Source organism: Canis lupus, chromosome 17, assembly GCF_011100685.1.
Source record: "Canis lupus familiaris isolate Mischka breed German Shepherd chromosome 17, alternate assembly UU_Cfam_GSD_1.0, whole genome shotgun sequence".
Lineage (NCBI taxonomy): Eukaryota > Metazoa > Chordata > Mammalia > Carnivora > Canidae > Canis > Canis lupus.
The window spans coordinates 63,381,201-63,402,144 of NC_049238.1; the positions used below are offsets into that span (position 1 = coordinate 63,381,201).

A 20,944-nucleotide genomic window follows, 5' to 3' on the forward strand; every position below is an offset into this window, starting at 1 on the left:
ATCATGACCTGAGCTGAAACCAAGAGATAGCCGTTTTACGGACTGAGCCACCCAGGTGCCCCTGAGCAGACTTTATTTTCTATTTCTATAAGTATATCCTTTAATTTTTCTATAATGAGTATGTATGGCTTGTCATCTTTTAATACTTTGCTACTTTGTGTTTTTTATTATAAAGTTGGAACAAGTCAAACAACACATGGAAGAGGATTATTATCTACTTAAAAGCTCCAACCAATATAAAGTTTCAGATACATTCTTTTTCTCTTCTTTCTTTCCTAGAATCTACACTCCCTGAGGCCAGGGACTGTGTCTGTTTTGTGTGCTGCTTTTGTTCCAGCACTCAAGTGTTATTAAATGAATGACAAAAAAAGTTTGATATATATCCTGACATAATTTTTTAATGATTGTACAGTCCTATTATGTATAAGTTTAAAAATATGAATTGCAAAAACATTCATGAAATTTAGGACATTTATAATTGATCCTCTTTGGGTCTCATGACCCTAAAATCCTGCCTTTGTATGAATCTTTACTATTAACAAGGTATGCCCCTTTATTGGCACAAATAGAAACTAACACTTGTTCTTTGGGATTATACTGTTTATAAAGTTACACCTCAGTTTGTGCTTGGGTAGTAGAAAGGAAGGGTGAAATGACCAAGGAATGCAGTATGACACTTAGGAAGTTATATTATACAAGAATTAATCTGCTACTATAAGACTATTACTAGGGGCGCCTGGGTGGATCAGTCAGTTAAGCAGCTAACTCTTGGTTTCGGCTCAGGTCATGGTCTCAGCTCTACAGCCCTACACCAAGTTCTGCTCTCTGCAAGGAGTGTGCTTGAGATTCTCTCCTCTCTCCCTCTCCCTATGCTGCCCACCCCTGTTGCACACCCTCTCTCTCTCTCTCTAAAACAACAATCTTTTAAATTTTTATTTGAATTATAGTAGCTAACATACAGTGTTTTATTGGTTTCAGGTTTATAATATAGCAATTCAGCACTTTCATACATCACCCTGTGCTCATCACAAGTGCACTCCTCAATCCCCATCACTTACTTCACCCATCCCCCTACCCACCTCCCTTCTGGTAACCAATAGTTTATTCTCTCTAATTGTTTCTTGAGTTGTCTTTCTCTCTTATTTTTTAACCTTTACTTGTTTGTTTTGTTTCTTAAATTCTACATATGAATGAAATCATATGCTATTTATTTTTATCTTATTTCACCAAGCATTATACTCTTGCTCCATCCATACCATTGTAAATGGCAAGATAGCATTCTTTGTATGGCTGTATGCCATTGTATGTATATACATCACTTCTTTATCCATTTATCAATCAATGGACACTTGGGCTGCTTCCATATCTTAGCTATTGTAAATGTTGCAATAAACATAGGGGTGCATGTATCCCTTTGAATTAGTGTTCTTGTGTTTTTTGGATAAATACCCAGAAGTATAATTGCTGGATCATGGGATCTATTTGTAACTTTTTGAGAAGCCTCCATATTGTTTTCCACAGTGGCTGTACCAGTTTGCATTCCCACCAAAAGTGCACTAAGGTCTCTTTTCTCCAATATCTCACCAACATCCAACATCCACAGTGGCTGTACCAGTTTGCATTCCCACCAACAGTGCTCTAAGGTCTGTTTTTCTCCAACATCTCACCAACACCTGTTGTTTCCTGTTTGTTGATTTTAGGCATTCATTAGTGATATCTCATTGTAGTTATGACTTGCATTTCCCTGATAATGAGTGATATTGAGCATCTTTTCATATGTGTGTTGGCTATCTGTAGGTCTTCCCTGAGGGGAAATGTCTGTTCAAGTCTTTTTGCCTATTTTTAATTGAATTTTTTGTTTTTTTGGGTGTTGAGTTTTATAAGTTCTTTATAGATTTTGAATACTAACCATTTGTTGGGTATGTCATTTGCATATGTCTTCTCCCACTCTGTAGGTTGCCTTTCAGTTTTATTGATTTTTATTTTGACGTAGTCCCCATAGTTTAGTTTTGCTTTTGTTTCCCTTATATCAGGAGACATACCTGGAAAGAGGTTGTTGTGGCCCCTGTCAAAGAAGTTACTGTTTTCTCCCCTAGGATTTTTATGGTTTCAGGTCTCACATTTTAGGTCTTTAATCCACTTGAATTTATTTTTGTGTATAGTGTAAGGAGTGGTCAGTCTAGTTTCATTCTTTTGCATGTAGCTGTCCAGTTTTCCCAACACCATTTGTTGAAGAGATTGTCTTTTTGCTATTGGATATTCTTTGTTGAAGATCAATTGACCATAAAAATGTGGGTCTAGTTTCTGGATTTTCTGTTTTGTTCCATTGATCTGTGTGTCTATTTTTGTGCAAATACCATACTGTTTTGATTACTATAGCTTTGTGATTTAACTTAGAATCTGGAATTTGATGCCTCTAGCTTTTCTTTTTCAAGATTACTTTGGCAATTTGTGGTTTGATACAAATTGTAGGATTGATGTTCTAGTCCTATGAAAAATATTGTTGATATTTTGATAGGGATTGCATTAAATGTGTAGATTGCTTTGGGTAGTATAGACATTTTAACAATATTTGTCCACTTTATGAGGATAGGATTTCTTTCCATTGCTTTGTGTTTTAAAACTATTACTTTTCATCCTGAATGGTATTTAATAGCTAATGAGCTTCCCTTTTTTCTTCCTGAAGTAGTAATTCACAAGAAGCAATGTAAAACTGAGGATTTATGTTTTCATGCTTTGTCCCCTTAAAAGGAGTCTACTTACTCTTGGATATAGGGAGCTAGAATCATAGGAATGAAAGATACTAAGTAAAGACTCAGTGCTTTACTCTCTTCTTGTGTTTTGCTATTTGTCAGCTGGAGTAGAAATAGTTGCAAGTTTCTTGAAACCTTTTTATAATAAAAATAATTTCACAATTTTTCATATAATCTGAGTTTTATATTAAATTACTAAAGGGAAAGATGTTTTTATTGGAATCAGTTTGATTATGCTTATAGTTTGCAAATCAGACTTTAAAAGTAAGTGGAACTTTCTCTTTTCCTTATTTTGAAACTCTTACTCTCAATATGTGCATATTAAATACTAAAGTGCATATTAGTTAATATATACCAATATTATCTATTCTATAAGTCTACAAGTAGATTCCTTACTACTTGCACTGGTAAGAAATTGCACTGGTATGGGGTGAAGAGAGAAATAAAATACCAAATTAACCCTTAGCAGATAAACCAGAACCTGAATTGAGAGTTTTTACACAGTTCAGGGACTGTAATTCCTCCCCCTATCCACTTGACTAAAAGTATGCTTATTTGGTTATTCAACCAAATGCCAGAAATCTTTGTTTTACATGGAGAATTAAAGAGTATTACAGATTCAGATTATTCAGTATCACATTGTTTGAGATTGACAAAAGAGGATTAAATAAGTAAATATGTATACATATACACACATGTACATACATGTGCATCAACTACCTTTAAGTTTACGTATTAGTTTGTTCATTTGCAGGTATGATCAAATTCATTAGTTCTCTGTAGTACTTATAAAACTTTAATCCTATTTTTATTTTTTTAAAGATTTTATTTTTATTTTGAGAGAGAGGGAGCAGGAGGAGGGGCAGAGGGAGAGAATCATTAGCAGGCTGCACTGACCCCAGAACCCGACTCAGCTGGATCTCCTGACCCCTGAGATCATAACCTGAGCTGAAATCAAGACTCCCAGCACCCAGCAGACTGAACTACCCAGGTGTCCCAGTCCTCTTTTTTTAAAACAACTATAAGAAATTAGGATTGACATTTCAAAAATTTAGTTGTTACAGCAGTATCGTAGCACTACTGTAGAACATTAAACAAAATCAAGATATATTGATTAGAAGCCTGCATCAGTGTAGCCCAGACAAGCAGAAATAAGCAAAAATTGATTTTCACTTACTATTAACTTGGGCATTCCATAATTTTTTATGGAAATAATTTTACTTTTCACCTTTTAAGTAAGCTCCATGCCCAATGTGGAGCCCAACTCAATTAAGTGTTAACTCTTGGTTTTGGCTTAGGTCGTGATCTCAGGGTCCTTAGATCGAGTCCCATGTAGGGCTCATCAGTGGGCAATCTGTTTGAAATTCTTCTTCTCCCGCTGTCCCTTCCCCTGCCCACATGCTTCTCTCTTCCCCCGCCTTCTAAAATAAATCTTTAAAAAAATACTTAAATAAAAGAGTCAGATGTTTAACTGAGCCACCCAGGTACCCCTCTTACCGAATTATAGTTGAAGTTGCAAATAACCAAAAGCTCCTCATGTACATCATTCATTGAATAGCTTGCCTGGCTTTGTTCACGGTACAGCAAAAGTAGCTCTGTTACTATAATAGTGATATATTGACATAAAATGGGACATATTGATTCTCCAGAAACCCTAGAGGAAAACTTAAACCCATTTCATGAAATAAGCCAGGAGACGATGTAATTTAGTGATGGCACTGAATTCCATTCTCTAGAAGCCTTTCTCAGTACTGGGTCTTTATGTTCACATGTCTGCATGTTATTGATGAATTTGTATTTCGACCTTTTCAAAAAATTTTAGCCTTGAGGTTTTACTCAACTGAGCAAAAGGTAGTTGACTAGTCTTAAGGAAGATCCTTCATAGAAAGCTGTCATTCGTAAGATAGAAAAGTATTATACTTGAACAATGTGTACAAAAGACCACAGTAGACAGGTGGCAGAAGGGCTGGAAATTAAGGGTATTGGTTGTTTATGTTAGAGAAATCCTTGCCCCTTGACTTCTGACACACTTGTCAGTCTTATTTTAGGTGGTGAGAGGCCCTTAGTTCAAACAAACTCCCTCCATTTCATCTCACACACCCTTTGGCACATGATACATTTACTTGAAACAGCAGCCCTTTTCTAGATCACAGTAGAAATGAGGACAGTTACAAATGTTAGGTTTCATCTGTTTCATGGTGCTCGGGGTCTTGATAGGTATATATTGTGAGCTTTCTGTTGGGAAAAACTTTGAACAACTCCTAGTTTGGGTAGAAAATACTCTCCAAGAATATATATGGTATTTGGGACTACAAAAAAGTAGGAACAGAGGTGGCACCTGGGTGGCAAATTCAGTTGAGTGTCTGACTCTTGGTTTCTGCTCAGGTGGTGAACTCAGGGTCATGAGATCAAGCCTACTTTGAGCATCTGCTCTACACTTCTCAACGAATGTGCTTAAGACTCTCTTTCCCTCTGCCTCTGCCCCTTCCCCTACCCATACACACCTATGCGCATGCAGTCTCTCTTCTTCTCTGAAAGAAATCTTTTTTGAAAATGTAAGGAGGGTGACAGGGAATGCCTAATAAGCCAAAGAACTCTTAAAGGAAACTATTATTTTGCTTTATAATAGAATTATCACTTTTTTTTTCCAACTGACTTTTAAAAAGCAAAAATTTGACATCTTTATTTAATATTATTTTAATAAGAGATTATATATTTATAATTTTATCAAAATATAAACTACATATATATAGTTTAAATGAGCATGACTTGCAATGAAAAATAGTCCATTCAGCATCATCTCCTAGCACCCTTTCCTTTCCTATATACCCTGTAATTAATACATTCAAGTTATACATCATTATTTACTATAGCACTTAGAAAATACTGCCTAGCCTACAGAGATTCTGATTCAGTTGAATGTACGAAAATGACATATAATTTGAATAAACCAAAAACCAACAGATATCAATTAGTTACTTTTGCAATCAAGTAAAGTTAATGATTTGAAACAACAGCCATTCTCAAAGTGTGGTTTATGGGCCCTTCAGGGACCATAAGACTCAGGGTTGGAATCCTTAGATTGCACATTGTAACTAATCATTAAAAGATGATAGATAACAGTTTATCAAGTTTTGGTGTATAGTATCAAGGTAAAATGTCCAGTTATCTGAAAAAGACCATTAAAATACTCCCTTTTACAACTATGTATCTGTTTAAGGTTGCTTTAGACCAAAAACTTTGAGATCTGTTGTATTAAAAATCTATTTTATATCTATGGGTAGGATAATCTGACCATGTAAATAATTTTTAAAATCTGGAAATTATTAATAATTAAAATATTGGTACTTTGAGATTATAAATATTATCTAAATAAAAGTAAGATGTAGAATTAATTTTCGTATATTAGGAAGGACAAACCCAAAATCTTTAAGTATTCTAGTTAGCAAATTCTTAATTTCTCTTCAAGAATAGAGTATTTAACTCTTTGTAATGCTGGTTGGATTTTCCCTCAGTGGTAAGGGAGATATAAACAGAAGTTTGCAGAGCCAGGTTTGTATTTTTCTAGATTCTTTATATTGAGTTTGATCAAAACCATGCATTTCATAACTGCTGAGTATTTGGCTAGCTAACAATAGTATATTTCTCCTTTCACTGGTGCTTTACAGTTATTTACTGTTTTGTTTTGTTATTTTTCCACAGTCTTTTATTTCTTTCTCTTCAGTTTCTAATGGAAAAGAAGGTAAAAGAGAGTGAGGTTTCCTAGACCTTGAATCTTGGGATTTGCTTTGAGGCAGGTAGTTCTGTAAACCATGAAACTGGATGGTTGCAAAGAGTAGTAGCATGGCTACATTAGCAGCAATAGCTTCAGTAGATCAGCCTTCTGGATTTTCCATGTGAATGTTTCCATGTGAATTTGAAACCTAAAACTAGTTTACACTTAGTAACAAATTCTTTTAAGATTATTGTTTTAGATACTTTCAGCCTCTCTTAAGTTCACAAACTGGCCATTGTCATTTTAGGAAGTGACAGTGGCTTTGTTTTAAACATTGATGGAGAAAGTATAGGGAACATAATGAGTAGTACTATTTCCAAGGGCTTTTGTAACTCTTTCTCTTCTGGAGTGGGAGCAGAGCATGGAGTGTATGAAGCACAATTTCAGCTTTCCAGATTAGTTTATTTGCACAATTCCTGAGTCATGAGAAAAGGAAAGAATTGAGAAGGTGATTAGAGGAGAAATTAGGTGATTCTTGTACCATGGTCATTGCCAAGAAATTAAGGTTGTTTCCCATTGTCCTTTACAAGGCAAGCTGATGAAGAACTTTCTCTTCACCATATTACTTTTTTTTTTAATCTCCCCTCATTTTCAGGGAACTGCAAAAGAGTCCTCAAGTAATAGCTAAGCTAATAGGAAGGCTACTGTGCACCCTGTACGGATTAAAATCTTAAACCTTAATCCCTTTTAGCCTCTGGGCTTGAATACTCCTCAGTGGGGCTTTGAATAGTATGCAAGGGAGACTGCTCTCATAATTTGCTTGTTGTATGAACTCTTTTAATAGCTGAAATATGGTTAGCTTAAAAGGAAATAGTATACTTAGATAATAATAGTATACTTTTTTAATACTGTATCATCAGAATTTTTAAATTAATAAGGAGAGCCATTAATCAGATGGTAGCAGAATTGTATTGATTCCATATCTGGTTTTTTGAAGTGTTGTTGTTTTCAAAATTTGAATATCATTCTTATTTCCTTCTGAATCTTTTTAAAGCTTCTTGAAGTTCTAAATCTAATTTTGACACTATGGAATAAGGTATTACTAACTTGATGAGGCAAGTCTTAGTGACTAAAAATTGTAACTGCTTTAACTAACTGGGGCAAATCATAGCTGGCAGCTAAGCTCAAAGTTTAATCACGTCCAGCACGTATTAGCTGTTCGAGTCAGAGCTTGATGCATTAAATAGCTCTGCCGTCTGTGTGGATATCTCTGTATGTGTGTAAACAGTCTGGGGTACATTAATCTTTTTAGTGTTCTTTGAAAAATTTCAAGTGCTTTTCTCTTTCTTTCATACTTAGATGAAGGAAGGAAAAACTCATAAAAATGAATGCCTAGAGCAGTTCTATTTAACATAATTTTAGAATTGAGACTTTCCTTTAGAAGAACTAAGCAGTTTACATAGCTTTTTATTATATTTATTCCACTAGAAATTTTAGGAAGCCTCAACTTATAAATACCACTTGAAACATAGGTAGGTGAAATGCCCTGGGACAAAGATCTTTAAACTGGGTTATATTTTTAAGGGAATTATTTTTCAGATTCACATGTACTCTGAACTAAAAATCAGCTCTCCTGAAAATAGATGCTGGGGTCTTCCTCCTTTTTCAGTTTTTTTTTAAATTTTATTTATTTATCCATGAGAGACACAGAGAGAAACAGAGGCAGAGACACAGGCAGAGGGAGAAGCAGCCTCCATGCAGAGAGCCGGACGCAGGACTTGATCCCGAGTCTCCAGGATCACGCCCTGGGCTAAAGGCTAAACCGCTGAGCCATCCCGGCTGCCCAGTTTATTTTATCCAAAAGCCCTAAACTCCATTACAAAAGAAAGATATCTCTTACTTATCCTAATTCTAACTATGGTTCATTGCCCCATACTATCAAAATCTCTGAGCCCCCCCCCCCACACACACAAGAGAAAATTAACAGAATGCATTGTCCCAGAAAGAGAGAGTCCCATGACAGAAATTCAAAAAGGGGTTAGGTGAGAAATACTAGGGGAGGCAGGGCTTCATTTCTTCTGGACAAAAACTCTTTCTCTGTTTTCTAAATTACAATTAGATTTTTTTTTTTAATTTTTATTTATTTATGATAGTCACAGAGAGAGAGAGAGAGAGAGAGAGAGGCAGAGACACAGGCAGAGGGAGAAGCAGGCTCCATGCACTGGGAGCCCGATGTGGGATTCGATCCTGGGTTCCAGGATCGCGCCCTAGGCCAAAGGCAGGCGCCAAACCGCTGCGCCACCCAGGGATCCCTACAATTAGATTTTAAAAGTGATATAGTTACCACAGAGATGTTATCAATGCATTTATTTCACCTAAAAGGTATGATTTTTTTTAAAGAAACCTGGTCAATTAGACTGTTTTTTTTTTCCTCCATAAATTGGGCTAAATCTTTAGTGCCAGAGTTTTGACAAATATATTTTAAAATTTAAAATATGTGCTTTAAAGCACATAGAATACAATATATAATATCAGAAATTATGTTCTATGTAACTATTAAGCTTAGTGACAAACTTTAGATGTAAAGTTAATATACAAGACAGTACATATTTTTTTTTCTGCCTACAGAAAACTCTGCACATCAAGTTACAGTAGCTTTACTCATAATTGCCAAACTTGGAAGCAACCAAGATTCCTTCAGTAGGTGAACAGATAAATTGTGGTACATGCAGACAATGGAGTATTATAGCACTAAAAAGAAATGTGCTATTAAGCCACGAAAAGACCTAGAGGAAACTTAAATGCATATTACTAAGTGAAAGAAGCCAATTTGAGGCTTCATACTGCATGATTCTAGCTGCATACTGTATGATTCTAGCAAAGGCTGCATACTGTATGATTCTAACTCTATGGCATTCTGGAAAAAGCAAAACTATGAAGACAGTAAAAAGATCAGTGGTCACCAGGGGTTAAAGAGGAGGAAGGGATGAATAGTAGGAGCACAAAATATTTTTAGAGCCGTGAAACTACTTATTAAGATACTATAATGGTGGATACATGTCATTATAAATTTGTCCAGACATAGAATACACACCACCAAGAATGAACCTTAAGGCAAACTATGGAGTCAGGTAATGATGTGTCATTTAATAGTGTACATACTGGGATGCCTGGGTGACTCAGCAGATGAGCATCTGCCTTTGACTCAGGGCATGATCCTGGAGTCCCAGGATCGAGTCCCACATCAGGTTCCCTGCATGGAGCCTGCTTCTCCCTCTGCCTGTGTCTCTGCCTCTCTCTCTCTCTCTCTCTCTCTCATGAATAAATAAATGAAACCAAAAGAAAACTTTTTTTAAAAAGTGTACATACTGAGTAAAACAAGACTACAGTTCAAAGGAAAAGAATATTATTTTCAGATGTTGACACTATTTTCACATAGAGAACAAGCTAGGGATCTTCGAATAGACCAAGTGCCTGAAATCAGGACAAGCCAGCAATTCTGGCTGTGCAAATAGTATTATTATGCCTCAGGAGATTAGGACCTATCTGCAACTCTAGTGAGGTTGTGACTAACTCAGAAATATCTCCTACTGTCTAAATTTCTTCTATAAAGGAAATGGATGGTGCATTCTCTCTTCTGGGCACTTCACCTTTTCTTCAGCTATGTTTGTCTGTTCCACCAATGAGCAAGAATAGGTCGAAAATTATTTTGTAACACACTTTCACCCATCCTGACCAATTAATGAAGGGAAGCTCCTGATAGGAGCAAATTTATAATTGTGGCCCCAGTATATCAGATCATATCAGTCTTGGCTAGGACTTCCTCTTAGGAAGTACCAGTGCCAGGAGGATATGGAGGACATGCCCTTGCCTAAATTCTTGAACCACTTCTCCCAGATAATTCTGAAGGAGCACTACCAAGTTTGGCCTACAGATCAGTGCTGGTGTATTGTGTATTGCCAGTCCATGATGACATAAGTACAGACATTGACGGTAAGCACTTAGAAACTCTCACAGCAATTTTTTTTCATTTTTGTATGTACCCATTTTGTACATGTCTGTATATAGTAGTATTAATATATGCTCTTTATAAAGATGCTGGTGTATGTACGCATATATACATATACACATACATAGTTTTGTATGATTTAAAATTTTACATACATCGTAGTGTGTGTGTCTCAAGTGACTCTGGAAATGTTTAGCATCCATTACACATCCTCCTTTCTAGTGTGCTTTAAAGCTAAAGTACATTTCTCAGGTTCCCTTGCAGCTATATTTCTGAATTTGATTTAAATTCTACCAGTCACGTGTATTCATATGACATATGCAGGGCAGAATTAAAACAGAGGTCTTTATGCCTACTCACTGGCTTTGAGATTTTGAGAAGCAGGGCATGTCAGATCCATCTTGATGATGTCATAGGAGTCACACATGGTTCTGGAGCTGACTGCAGAAATTAAGTCTTTGATTACAACTTCCTGGTTTTGATGATCACCTGATTTTGGCAGCTTCTTATATTGCTGGCTTACTAATTATGCCAATAGTGATATGATTATGGAGTCAGTGGCTTTGTGGTTACAGAAGGAGGAAGAATTCTCTTGGTGACCTAAGCAGTGCTTTGGAAAGCTTCATGGGTCCAGGGAAACAAACTTTGGAGTCTAGGGACTGCCAAAAGTAAGAGCTCTGATAAAATCTGTTCTTTTTGATTGGGATCCTAAATGGCTGTGACATAGAAATAAAGGGCGCATTGGAAGTAAAACAGTCCTCAAATGACCTGCAACCTGATTTTAAGTCATCTATATGAACAAAACATCTTGATCCTTGAAATATTCTTGAAAAGATTCTCGGTTTATATAGCCCTAGGTTAGTGAAAATCACTCAAGAGGACGATACTATCCTAACCCTCAAATTCTCAATACAGATGGAACTGTACTAAGGATGAAAAACAGAAAAGAGAAAGAGTAGATACCATGTGAAGGTTCAACCCACATCCAATTGGAGTCTTGGGGAAGTGGAAAGAGGAAAAGGGGAAGAATGAGTATTTGAAGACTGAGAGTTTGCAAAATTGTTGAAAATTGTTTTGTCAGATTCATCCTCTCTTGATTATGTAATCTGTATTTTCTCAATGATTTGGTGGTGGTATTTTGGTTTTTTTTTTAAGATTTTTCTCTTTATCTTGGTGGGTTTTCTCAAACTGTAGGTGCATATTATTCATAAAATCTGGAATAGCCATAACCATTAACCCTTGAAAATTTCCTCTTTCCCATTCTCTTCATTCTCTTCTTCCCAAGTCCCATTAGGTGTATGCTAGATCCTCCCATTCTCAACTCTGTGTTTCTAAATGTTTCTCTCACAACTCCAGAATAAACCTCTCCCCTGAATTCCATTTTCTTCAAACTACTCTTTAGATTTCATGGTCTTTCTTTCCAGCTATGTTCAGTCTCCTGGTTCACCTATTATTAATTTCACTGAGAATTATTTTTATTTCTAGAAGTTCTGTTTCAAGTCAACTAGTCTTTCAATAGTATTTAATGTGTTGTTCGGGGATGCCTGGGTGGTTCAGTGGTTTGAGCAACTACTTTTGGTTCAGGTCATGATCCTGGGTCCTGGGATCGAGTCCTACATCAGGCTCCTCTCAGGGAGCCTGCTTCACCCTCTGCCTATGTCTCTACCTCTCTTTGTGTGTGTCTCATGAATAAATAAAATAAAATAAAATAAAAACAGAACAATGTGTTGTTTGTTTTTATTTAGTGGTCTTAATTTCTTCTTTCATACTTTTAATAATTTTACATATTCATATCCAATGGCTGTAGTTCTTGTGTCTAATCCAGCTATATTGAATTGGCTTTACTTCACTCATGGTAATTAACCATTGATCAGTTTGAAATTTTGAAGCTTTATATTGTTGGGGCACCTGGATGGCTCAGTCGGTTGAGCATCTGACTCTTTTTTTTTTTTTTTTTTTGAGCATCTGACTCTTGATCTGAGCTCAGGCCTTGATCTCTGTAACATGAGTTCAAGCCCTGCATAGAGCTCCATGCTTAGTGTGAAGCCTATGATCAATCAATCAATCAATAAGTAAGTGAGAAATTTTAGATTATCAGCTTATGTTTGGCTGGGCTTTGTCTGTGGGAAATCTTTGCTAGCAAAGCCAGACATATATCTCTAAAAGAACAACAGAGGTTTCCCACAGACATTGCCTGCCAAGCACAAGCTTACCCAGGCCTGTAGCTGTGAATTCTCAGAAGAGAGGGTCATCTCCTCTTCCTTGTCTTTTTCCTTTCCCTCTCCTTTCTTTTAACCATGAGATAGCCAAGAGAGAGAATTTGCCTGCCATCACGTTTTGCTTCCATATTGTCTCCACATGCCACTGAACAGATTTTATCCTTCTTGTCATTGTCTTTGAACTATTTTTTATCACTTTTTTATCACTTTTATCACTATTATCTACATACAATGAAATCAGCCAGTTTTAAGTATACGGTTTGATGAGTAACTACTGCCATAATCAGAGCATTTCCATGACCCAGTGAAGTTCTCTCATGCCCCTTTGCAGTCAGCCTCTTTTTTCCAACCTCTAATCTGTTTTCTATTACTAGAATTTGTCCTTTTCTAGAACTAATATAAAGGTAACCATACAGAATATAGTCTTATTTTTAGTCTTTTTTCACTTAACTAATGCTTTTATGATTCATCCATGTTCTTGTATGCATCAATAATTTGTTCCAGTTTATATTGTTCTATTATATGGCTATACCATGATTTGTTTTTCCATTCACTTGTTGATCAACACTTGGGTTGTTTTCAGTTTGGGGCTGTTATGAATAAAGCTACTAGAGAATTCTCATATAAGTCTTTGTGAAGATATGTTTTCTTTTTTCTTTTTTAAAGATTTTATTTATTCATGAGAGACACAGAGAGAGAGAGGCAGAGACATAGGCAGAGAGAGAAGCAGGCTCCATGCAGGGAGCCTGATGTGGGACTCCATCCTGGGACTCCAGAACCACGCCCTGGGCCAAAGGGAGGCACTAAACTGCTGAGCCATCAAGGGATCCCCAAGATACATGTTTTCGTTTCTCTTGGATAATACCTAGGGATGTAATAGCTGGGTGTTCTGTTTGTATGTTTTAACTTCTTAAGAAACTGCCAAAATATTTTCCAACTTTGCTTTTACCACCAGTAACAGCGTTCTATTTGCTTCATATTCTCTTCTACTCTTGGTATTATCAGTCTTAATTTTTGTCATTCCAGTAGAGAACATATCTAGTATGTATGTATCTCGATTACAATTTGCGTTTCGCAAATGGCTAACAGTTTTGAGCATTTTTTCATGTACTTTGTTATCTGTGTATTTTCATTGATAAATTTATCAATTTATAAATGTCCATATCGTTGGTCCATTTTTAATTGAGTTGTCTTTTACTACAGAATCATAAAAGATGATTATGTCTTTTTGTCTTCGACATGTCTTTTGTTGGATATGTTTTGCATTTATTTTCTCCCAATCTGTAGCTTGAAATCCAGTTTATACACTTCTTTTAATAAATGTACTGTTGTGTGCCTTTAGAAGTATTTGCCTAATTTAAATATTGAGTCTTTCAAACCTTGAGAATGGATTATCTTTTGTTTTTTAATTTCTTAGTTAATGTTTTATAGTTTTCAGTGTATGTATCATACATTGTCAGATGTATGTATCCCTATTCAGTAGTTTTTTGATACTGTTGTAAATGGTAGTTTTTAAAATTGCAAATTCTGATTGCTGGTTTATATATTTAAAAAATCCTGTTTATTACTGTTGTGTCCTGAAATCTAGTTAAATTCATTTTTAGTTCAGGTACCTGTTTTTTAATATTTAGCTATTGCCTACATAGACAATTATATCATCTATGAATAAGTACAACTTCTTCCTTTCTAGTCTTTATGCCTTCTATTTCTTTTTCTTGTCTGCATACACTGCAGGCTAGAACCTCTAATACAATTTTGAGTACAAGTCATGAAACCTAAACTTTTGCTTTTAGGAAACTTCCCCTATGCGCTATTTTTTTTTCCTACCCCTGCAGCATTCATTGTCTTAAATCATATTTGAAGTGTTCAAATGGGTTGGAAGAAACAGTATTTAGCAGTTGACTAGTATGCCACTACTATACTGTAAGTTAGGATTTGTATTTTGGCCTAAAGAATGTTATAGCCAAGAATGAACTTGTCCTCTGTGACCTGTATTTATTGCTGTAATATAATCTGAATGCCACTGGATTCGGTGGCAATCCAGTATGAATGGAGATAATTTGGAATTTGGAATGGAGATAACATGGGTTGCAGGATGAGTTTTATAGGGTAGATGTTGGCTTCAAATAAATGAGACCTTCATGAGAAAACAGGCAAGCCTACCATCAAACACTCTATCATCTTATTCATAATTTTAACAAGAAGTTGCATTTTCTAGCCATGCTATTCTTTAATACTAGGTGACGTCAAGAAAAAGGTACAGTTTTTGATTTACAGTACCATCTTGTGACATGATAGTTCAATTCATGAGATTAACTATATTGACTAGCTGTTGTTTAGGACCTTCTCTTGTCATATGATGGGAAAAAATTCCTTGAACCAAAGCAATTAGATAGATAAAAGGAAACATTTCTGAGAGAATATTCCAGTCCATTAAATGAAATTCTTGTGTATTCAGAATGATCTGTTTTGCAGATTGCTGCATGCCTAGTAACTCGGGAACCCCCTTCCTAATATTTTATCAGTTATAAATAAGAGAAAGTAAAAAGAAAGTAGTAGTGAAGAATGTATTTTGGGAAAGGGAGAAAAATTAGAAAGCCTATCTTTAAGCCTGAAACTTGTATATGGCATGTATTATGTATATTTTTCAAACAGATAAGTCAAATGAGGCAGTTGGTTATTCACAGTAATTTGAGGAATTATATTAACTGCTCAAACAAGTAGGCTTATTTGAAATAAAAGTCTGTATTTATTGAACAGGATTTATTTCAGTTATGGTTTCTTAAATGTTATGGAACTGTTTTCCTTTAATAAGCTACTATGGGCAATACCATGGCTCTAAGGCTTTTTTTCTGATAATATTCCTAGAAGATCATCTCTGTTAGAAAAATAATATTGAGAAACAATTTAGTTACTTGAGAGTTGGCTATAAAAGGTTGAAGTGCTTTGCTGGTGGAAGTGCCTTATTACTAACATAGTATTTTAATTTTATATCTTTCAGGTATTTGGATTTGAACTGCACTTTGGAATTCATCTACACTTAAAATGCCACCAGCAGTTGGAGGTCCAGTTGGATACACTCCCCCAGATGGAGGCTGGGGGTGGGCAGTAGTAGTTGGAGCTTTCATTTCCATTGGATTCTCTTATGCATTTCCCAAATCCATTACTGTGTTCTTCAAAGAAATTGAAAGTATATTCAGTGCCACCACCAGTGAAGTGTCATGGATATCCTCAATCATGTTGGCTGTCATGTATGGTGGAGGTAAGTACTCCCCCAAGGTCTGCTGTTTTAGTCACATTTTTTTCATTCCCATTAACCATAACAACTGTTGCTTTGTTTGTTCCACTATAGTATTCTGAAGCTGAAATGAGAAACTATGAGGAGCTGTGATTTGGTACAACTTGGTATCCTTAAAAAGCTCTCAGAAAAATAACATGTGCACAACTGATTTTTCTTATTGCTCTCTACTAGACTCTTAACATATAAACACAAAGATTTTTCCTAAATTGATGTTGGGAGAATTAAAGTAAATCAGGCTCACCTGAATTGCATAGTTCAAAGTCTTGTAAAATCTTTTCATGGTGTTAGGATTAAAGAACAAAATAAAATTGTCCCTTTATTCCTTGACGTTATTTGTCCTAAAAGCATGTCAAATGCACCTTAAACTTTCATCATTTTTTTCCTTTCTGTTTTTCTTGACATGTTGTAAAGGAAATGTGGAGGGTAGTAAGTTGCTCAGTTACCATCATTTAAATTCACAACATAACATATAAAAGTTAGAACCTTCCATAATACTTAAAATATATAATTGCTTAGTGAGAGATTCTAAAGCCAAGTGTATTTATTTACTGAGGTTGACTGGTGTCTCCTGTTGCTTAGTTAGCCAAACTTTCACCTCTGTTATGAAAAAAAAGTAGTATTAATACTACTTTTCGGTGGGAATCCAGTATCTCTGATTATTTTCACATGCAGCTCCTTAATAGCCAGTATAAAGATTCTCTATTTCAACTGTAAAATCTTAACTCTAGGTTTCTAACCTAGTGGCATATTCAACCAATATTAAGTCCTGTGCACATATTTCACACTAGGTTAGATACTGTGATAGAGAACACTTGATCTGATCCCTGCCTTTAGGGAGTTTATAATCCTATTGAGACAATAACATAAACTCATGAAACAAGAATAAATAATTGAAATCATAATTTCATTGCACAGAAAAAACAGGTAACTTGGTTGCCTTAGAGGTGAATTAGGTGACTGGGAACAGGAGTGGGTAGACTTAGTTTTTCCACTGTATATCTTTTTATTTTATACCTTTTGAATTCTGTTTTGTCTATTAAGTACTTTGAAGAGAACATAAGTGCTAACTATAGTACTTATTTTCTTTTTATAAGTTCAGAAAAATCAAAAGGGACTTTGGATATTATATCTAGCTTGAGAGCCAGTGATTTTGGAGGCTTTGAACTCCCATCTGCCAGGATTTTCTAATCAAGTTTTAACTATGATGGCTTGAAGAAATTGGTATGAATATTATCCAGATATACTCCAGGTGCTCAGTGTATCTTTAAGCTCACTATAAACCAGAGGTTCACATACTGCAATTTGGAGCTGTCAAAGAGCTTGAGAGTCACTTGGATTTTGCATAGAAAGTAAGTGATGTCAGTTGTGCTAATTGCACATGACACTTTCTTTTGGGAAAACAGTTCCTTCTTTGTCCTCACCCAGAGATAACTAGCACATTTCTCTGAATTTGTGTTATAATAGGCCTATGAACTGTACCCCTTTCTATTTTTAATGATAGCTAATTGGGGCCATCCTTCCTGAAATAACTCTGAAAGACAAATTGCCTATCGAGAACCTTGTGGCAGAATTTTTACTAAATAGGTTATTTTGTTTTGATTGGCTCCTAAATGGTATATTCCCTTAATAATTATCATCAGTTTTTCAATTGCCATAATTCTGTAATTCATGTATTTGGGCCTCCCCCTCAACACTAATACATTTTGAACTATGAGTGGTTTAGTTTTTTGGGTTTTTTTAAATTTACTTTAGTACTCTGGGTCAGAGATACATACTAATGCGTGTTAGAATGTAAATACATTTTTAGGAGAGGAGATCTCAGTTGCCTATTCTATTTGAGTTTTTCTTCTTTTGTTTTGTTTTTTTTTTTTAAGAAAAATGTAGATTTATTTATTTTCAGTTTCACACTAATGTCTTTAACATTCCTAGTGTAACATTGTAGATGTTACAGTATTAACTTCTACTTCACAGAGTCAGCAGTGTGGCAGTATTTTGATGTTTATAATTCTGAGTATACAGAATCTGTTTCACAACTAATTTATAGGGAAACATTTCATGAATATTCTTTCAGTATTTAATTCTTTCATCTTAAACAAATTGTAAATTCAAATTATTTCCAAACCAGCCATGGTCTAATATTTTCATGAAGTGATTGAGAAGGTCAATGAAAACCTCTTTATACATATCCTTGGTTGGGCCTGAAGTCTCTCCTGACAACCATTTCTTGACCCAGCCCTTAAAGAGACTTAGTCCTCTGATACACCAGGATATCAAAAGGTTTGATTCCTTCTTGCATGCTTACATAGCATAATTTGAATTTGGGTTCCCTGGGGTCAGAGCTGACCTTTTAGTTGCATCATACTGCAACTTTGAGTATAGTACTAGAATATACTGTAACTGCAGAATTTTCCATAGTGTTTATGGATATAGAACATGTCAACATAAAGTCAATAATACATTCTGAGTATGTACACTATATATTTGTTTTAAAAAATAGACTGTCTTTTGTGGAGCTAATTATAGAATGAACAGAATCAGAATTTACTGTGCTAATAGAAGAAAAACATAATTTTTATGTCTTCTGCTTTATAGCTTAGTTCCAAAAATATGGAGTACATGTAATAAGGAGAAAATGGGTTAGATTTGAAACTTGGTGCTCGGTAGCTTCATGCCTTTGCAAAGCTCAGACATAATTGATTTCCTTGTGTCCCCTTCCCTACTGATGCATTGCAGTACCCTCTGTGTTTGCAGTCATCTGCCTTAACCAGGCAGAAGGCAGACAAGGTATAGTGTCATGTAAACAAAGTTGTTATTCCCATGAGTCCATATCCATGAAGTACAGACATAGGTATATTCTCTTATAAATAAATAAAATGCAATGACTGTCATTTGGTGTAATCAGAAAATATAGTTAGTCTACTTAAGAGTTGTGTTACAGCTTTTTTTTTTTTTTTTTAAGATTTATTTGAGAGAGAGTGAGTGCATGCTCAAGTGAGGGGAGGGGCAAAGGAAGAGAATCTTCCATCCGACTCCCCACTGAGTGTGGAGCCCCATGCTGGGCTCAGTTTTACCTCTGAGATCATGATGCCAGCTGAAATCAAGAGCTGGACACTCAACTGACTGAGCCAGCCAGGCACCCCATGTTACAGCTTTTAAAATACTGTTTGGTTTGGATAAGACTTTCTTATAATTAACACCTAAAAATTTGGGAAAGGGTAATTACAGCTTATACCTATTTGTAGCAAGTAAGGAGGGGCCATTTAATATTCATTTTGAAAACTAATACATTAAATGCATCAAATCTTTTTCTTCCTGATCCTTTTCTCACATTCAAGAAAAACTGTTATTTTGGTATGCATCTTTTTAGCAGAGGAAATTTAATCTGATTTTCTTAGATAACACTCTATTTCCTATCTTCTTGAGTTGTTAGACCCAAGATACTTTGACCATTATTTGACATCATCTCCTGCAAGCTTTTTTTCATAGTATTGCTACCGTGAAACAGTAAGATAGGCATGGAACCAGGTTAACTCTAAAAGAAATATTCAATGCAGTACCTGAGACATCTAGATGTAACTGGGAACAGGTTTTTTGGTGTTTGTTTTTTTTTTTTTTAATTTAGATTTCCTAATTGCAAAACTATTTAAACTTGGAAAAATAATTATGTATTTTTCAGGGGTTTTTTCTTTTTAAAAAATATGACACAAACTACATTTATGTTAATGTATAAGTAATACTCTAATATCAGAGTGTCTGTTCAAAAATTAAAACAGGGCAAATTTAACTAAATAATGTTCCTCACACCCTAGATACATCAACAAGCCTATGAACATCCATTACCAAGGTATTTTCAGCCAGTTCTGCCTTAGAAGAGAAAGATTAAAGAGAGAACCAGAGTCTTATATCTCAATAAAACTCCATCCAATGTTTATAAAGATACACAGTGATGTTTTTTAGCATCTTTATTTTCTAATGCACATACCTTTGACTATGAAATATAGAAAGCAATATTCTTACCTTTTTTTGTTTGTTTGTTTCTATCTGTTTATTTTGAAGGACTTGTCATTTAATGTGAGTGCTTTGTGCAGATATGAGGGAGTTGGTTCCTTTCCTCTCTGCTACTAAATTTCTGGTTCTCAGGATGCCTGGGTAGCTCAGTAGTTGAGATCTGCCTTCAGTTTAGGGCGTAATCCCAGGATCTAGGATAGTCCAACATCAAGCTCTTTGCGGGAAGCCTGCTTCTCCCTCTGTCTGTGTATCTGCCTCTCTCTCTGTCTCATGGATAAATAAATAAAATATATTAAATTCATTCATTCATTCATTCATTCTGGTTCTCTCTAGGTCCCATCAGCAGTATCCTGGTAAATAAATATGGCAGTCGTCCAATCATGATTGTTGGTGGATGCTTGTCAGGCTGTGGCTTGATTGCAGCTTCTTTCTGTAATACTGTTCAAGAACTTTATTTATGTATTGGAGTCATTGGAGGTGAGTTACTGTTGATTCATTTTCAAGCATTAATTTATCGCTGCCTATTTGATACTCGTTTAACAGTCATCTTTCAGATCTTTTGGGTGAAATTCCTTCCTTATAGAAATGACTTGTGATTAACATTTTGAGGAGCTATAAATACACTGAACGGTACTAGAAAAGCAAACTTTTAAAAAAATTGTCATACAGTGGGTGTTCATTGTTGAGTGAATGAATAATGAAAGATGATTACATCCCCTGTCCTAAAACTAGTCAATGATGGTAGGTAAAATGTGTCTGGCAATTTGTTGCAAGGGTGATCATTGGTTATTTTACTCTTTCTCATTACTTCTTCCTCCCACAGAGAATAGGCTTCTGCTGGAGCAGGAGAGAGTATAAAATATAAAGCAGGAATTACCTGGCAGAATGTCCAAATACATTTCTGAGGGATAGAAGATCTACTTCATAATACCTCCCTCC

General features: G+C 35.4%; 1 protein-coding gene across 6 annotated transcripts in view; it reads left to right on the forward strand.

The window, feature by feature from the left end:
- Positions 1-20,944, forward strand: part of SLC16A1 (solute carrier family 16 member 1) — a 58,317-nt gene that overhangs the window by 18,325 nt on the left and 19,048 nt on the right. For all 6 annotated transcript variants that reach the window (XM_038562333.1, XM_038562335.1, XM_038562336.1 and 3 more), the window contains 2 exons: positions 15,698-15,958; positions 20,339-20,482. In XM_038562333.1, the coding sequence (XP_038418261.1) occupies positions 15,742-15,958; positions 20,339-20,482 (361 nt within the window). In that variant the 5' untranslated portion in view covers positions 15,698-15,741. The remainder of the gene's footprint in view (positions 1-15,697; positions 15,959-20,338; positions 20,483-20,944) is intronic.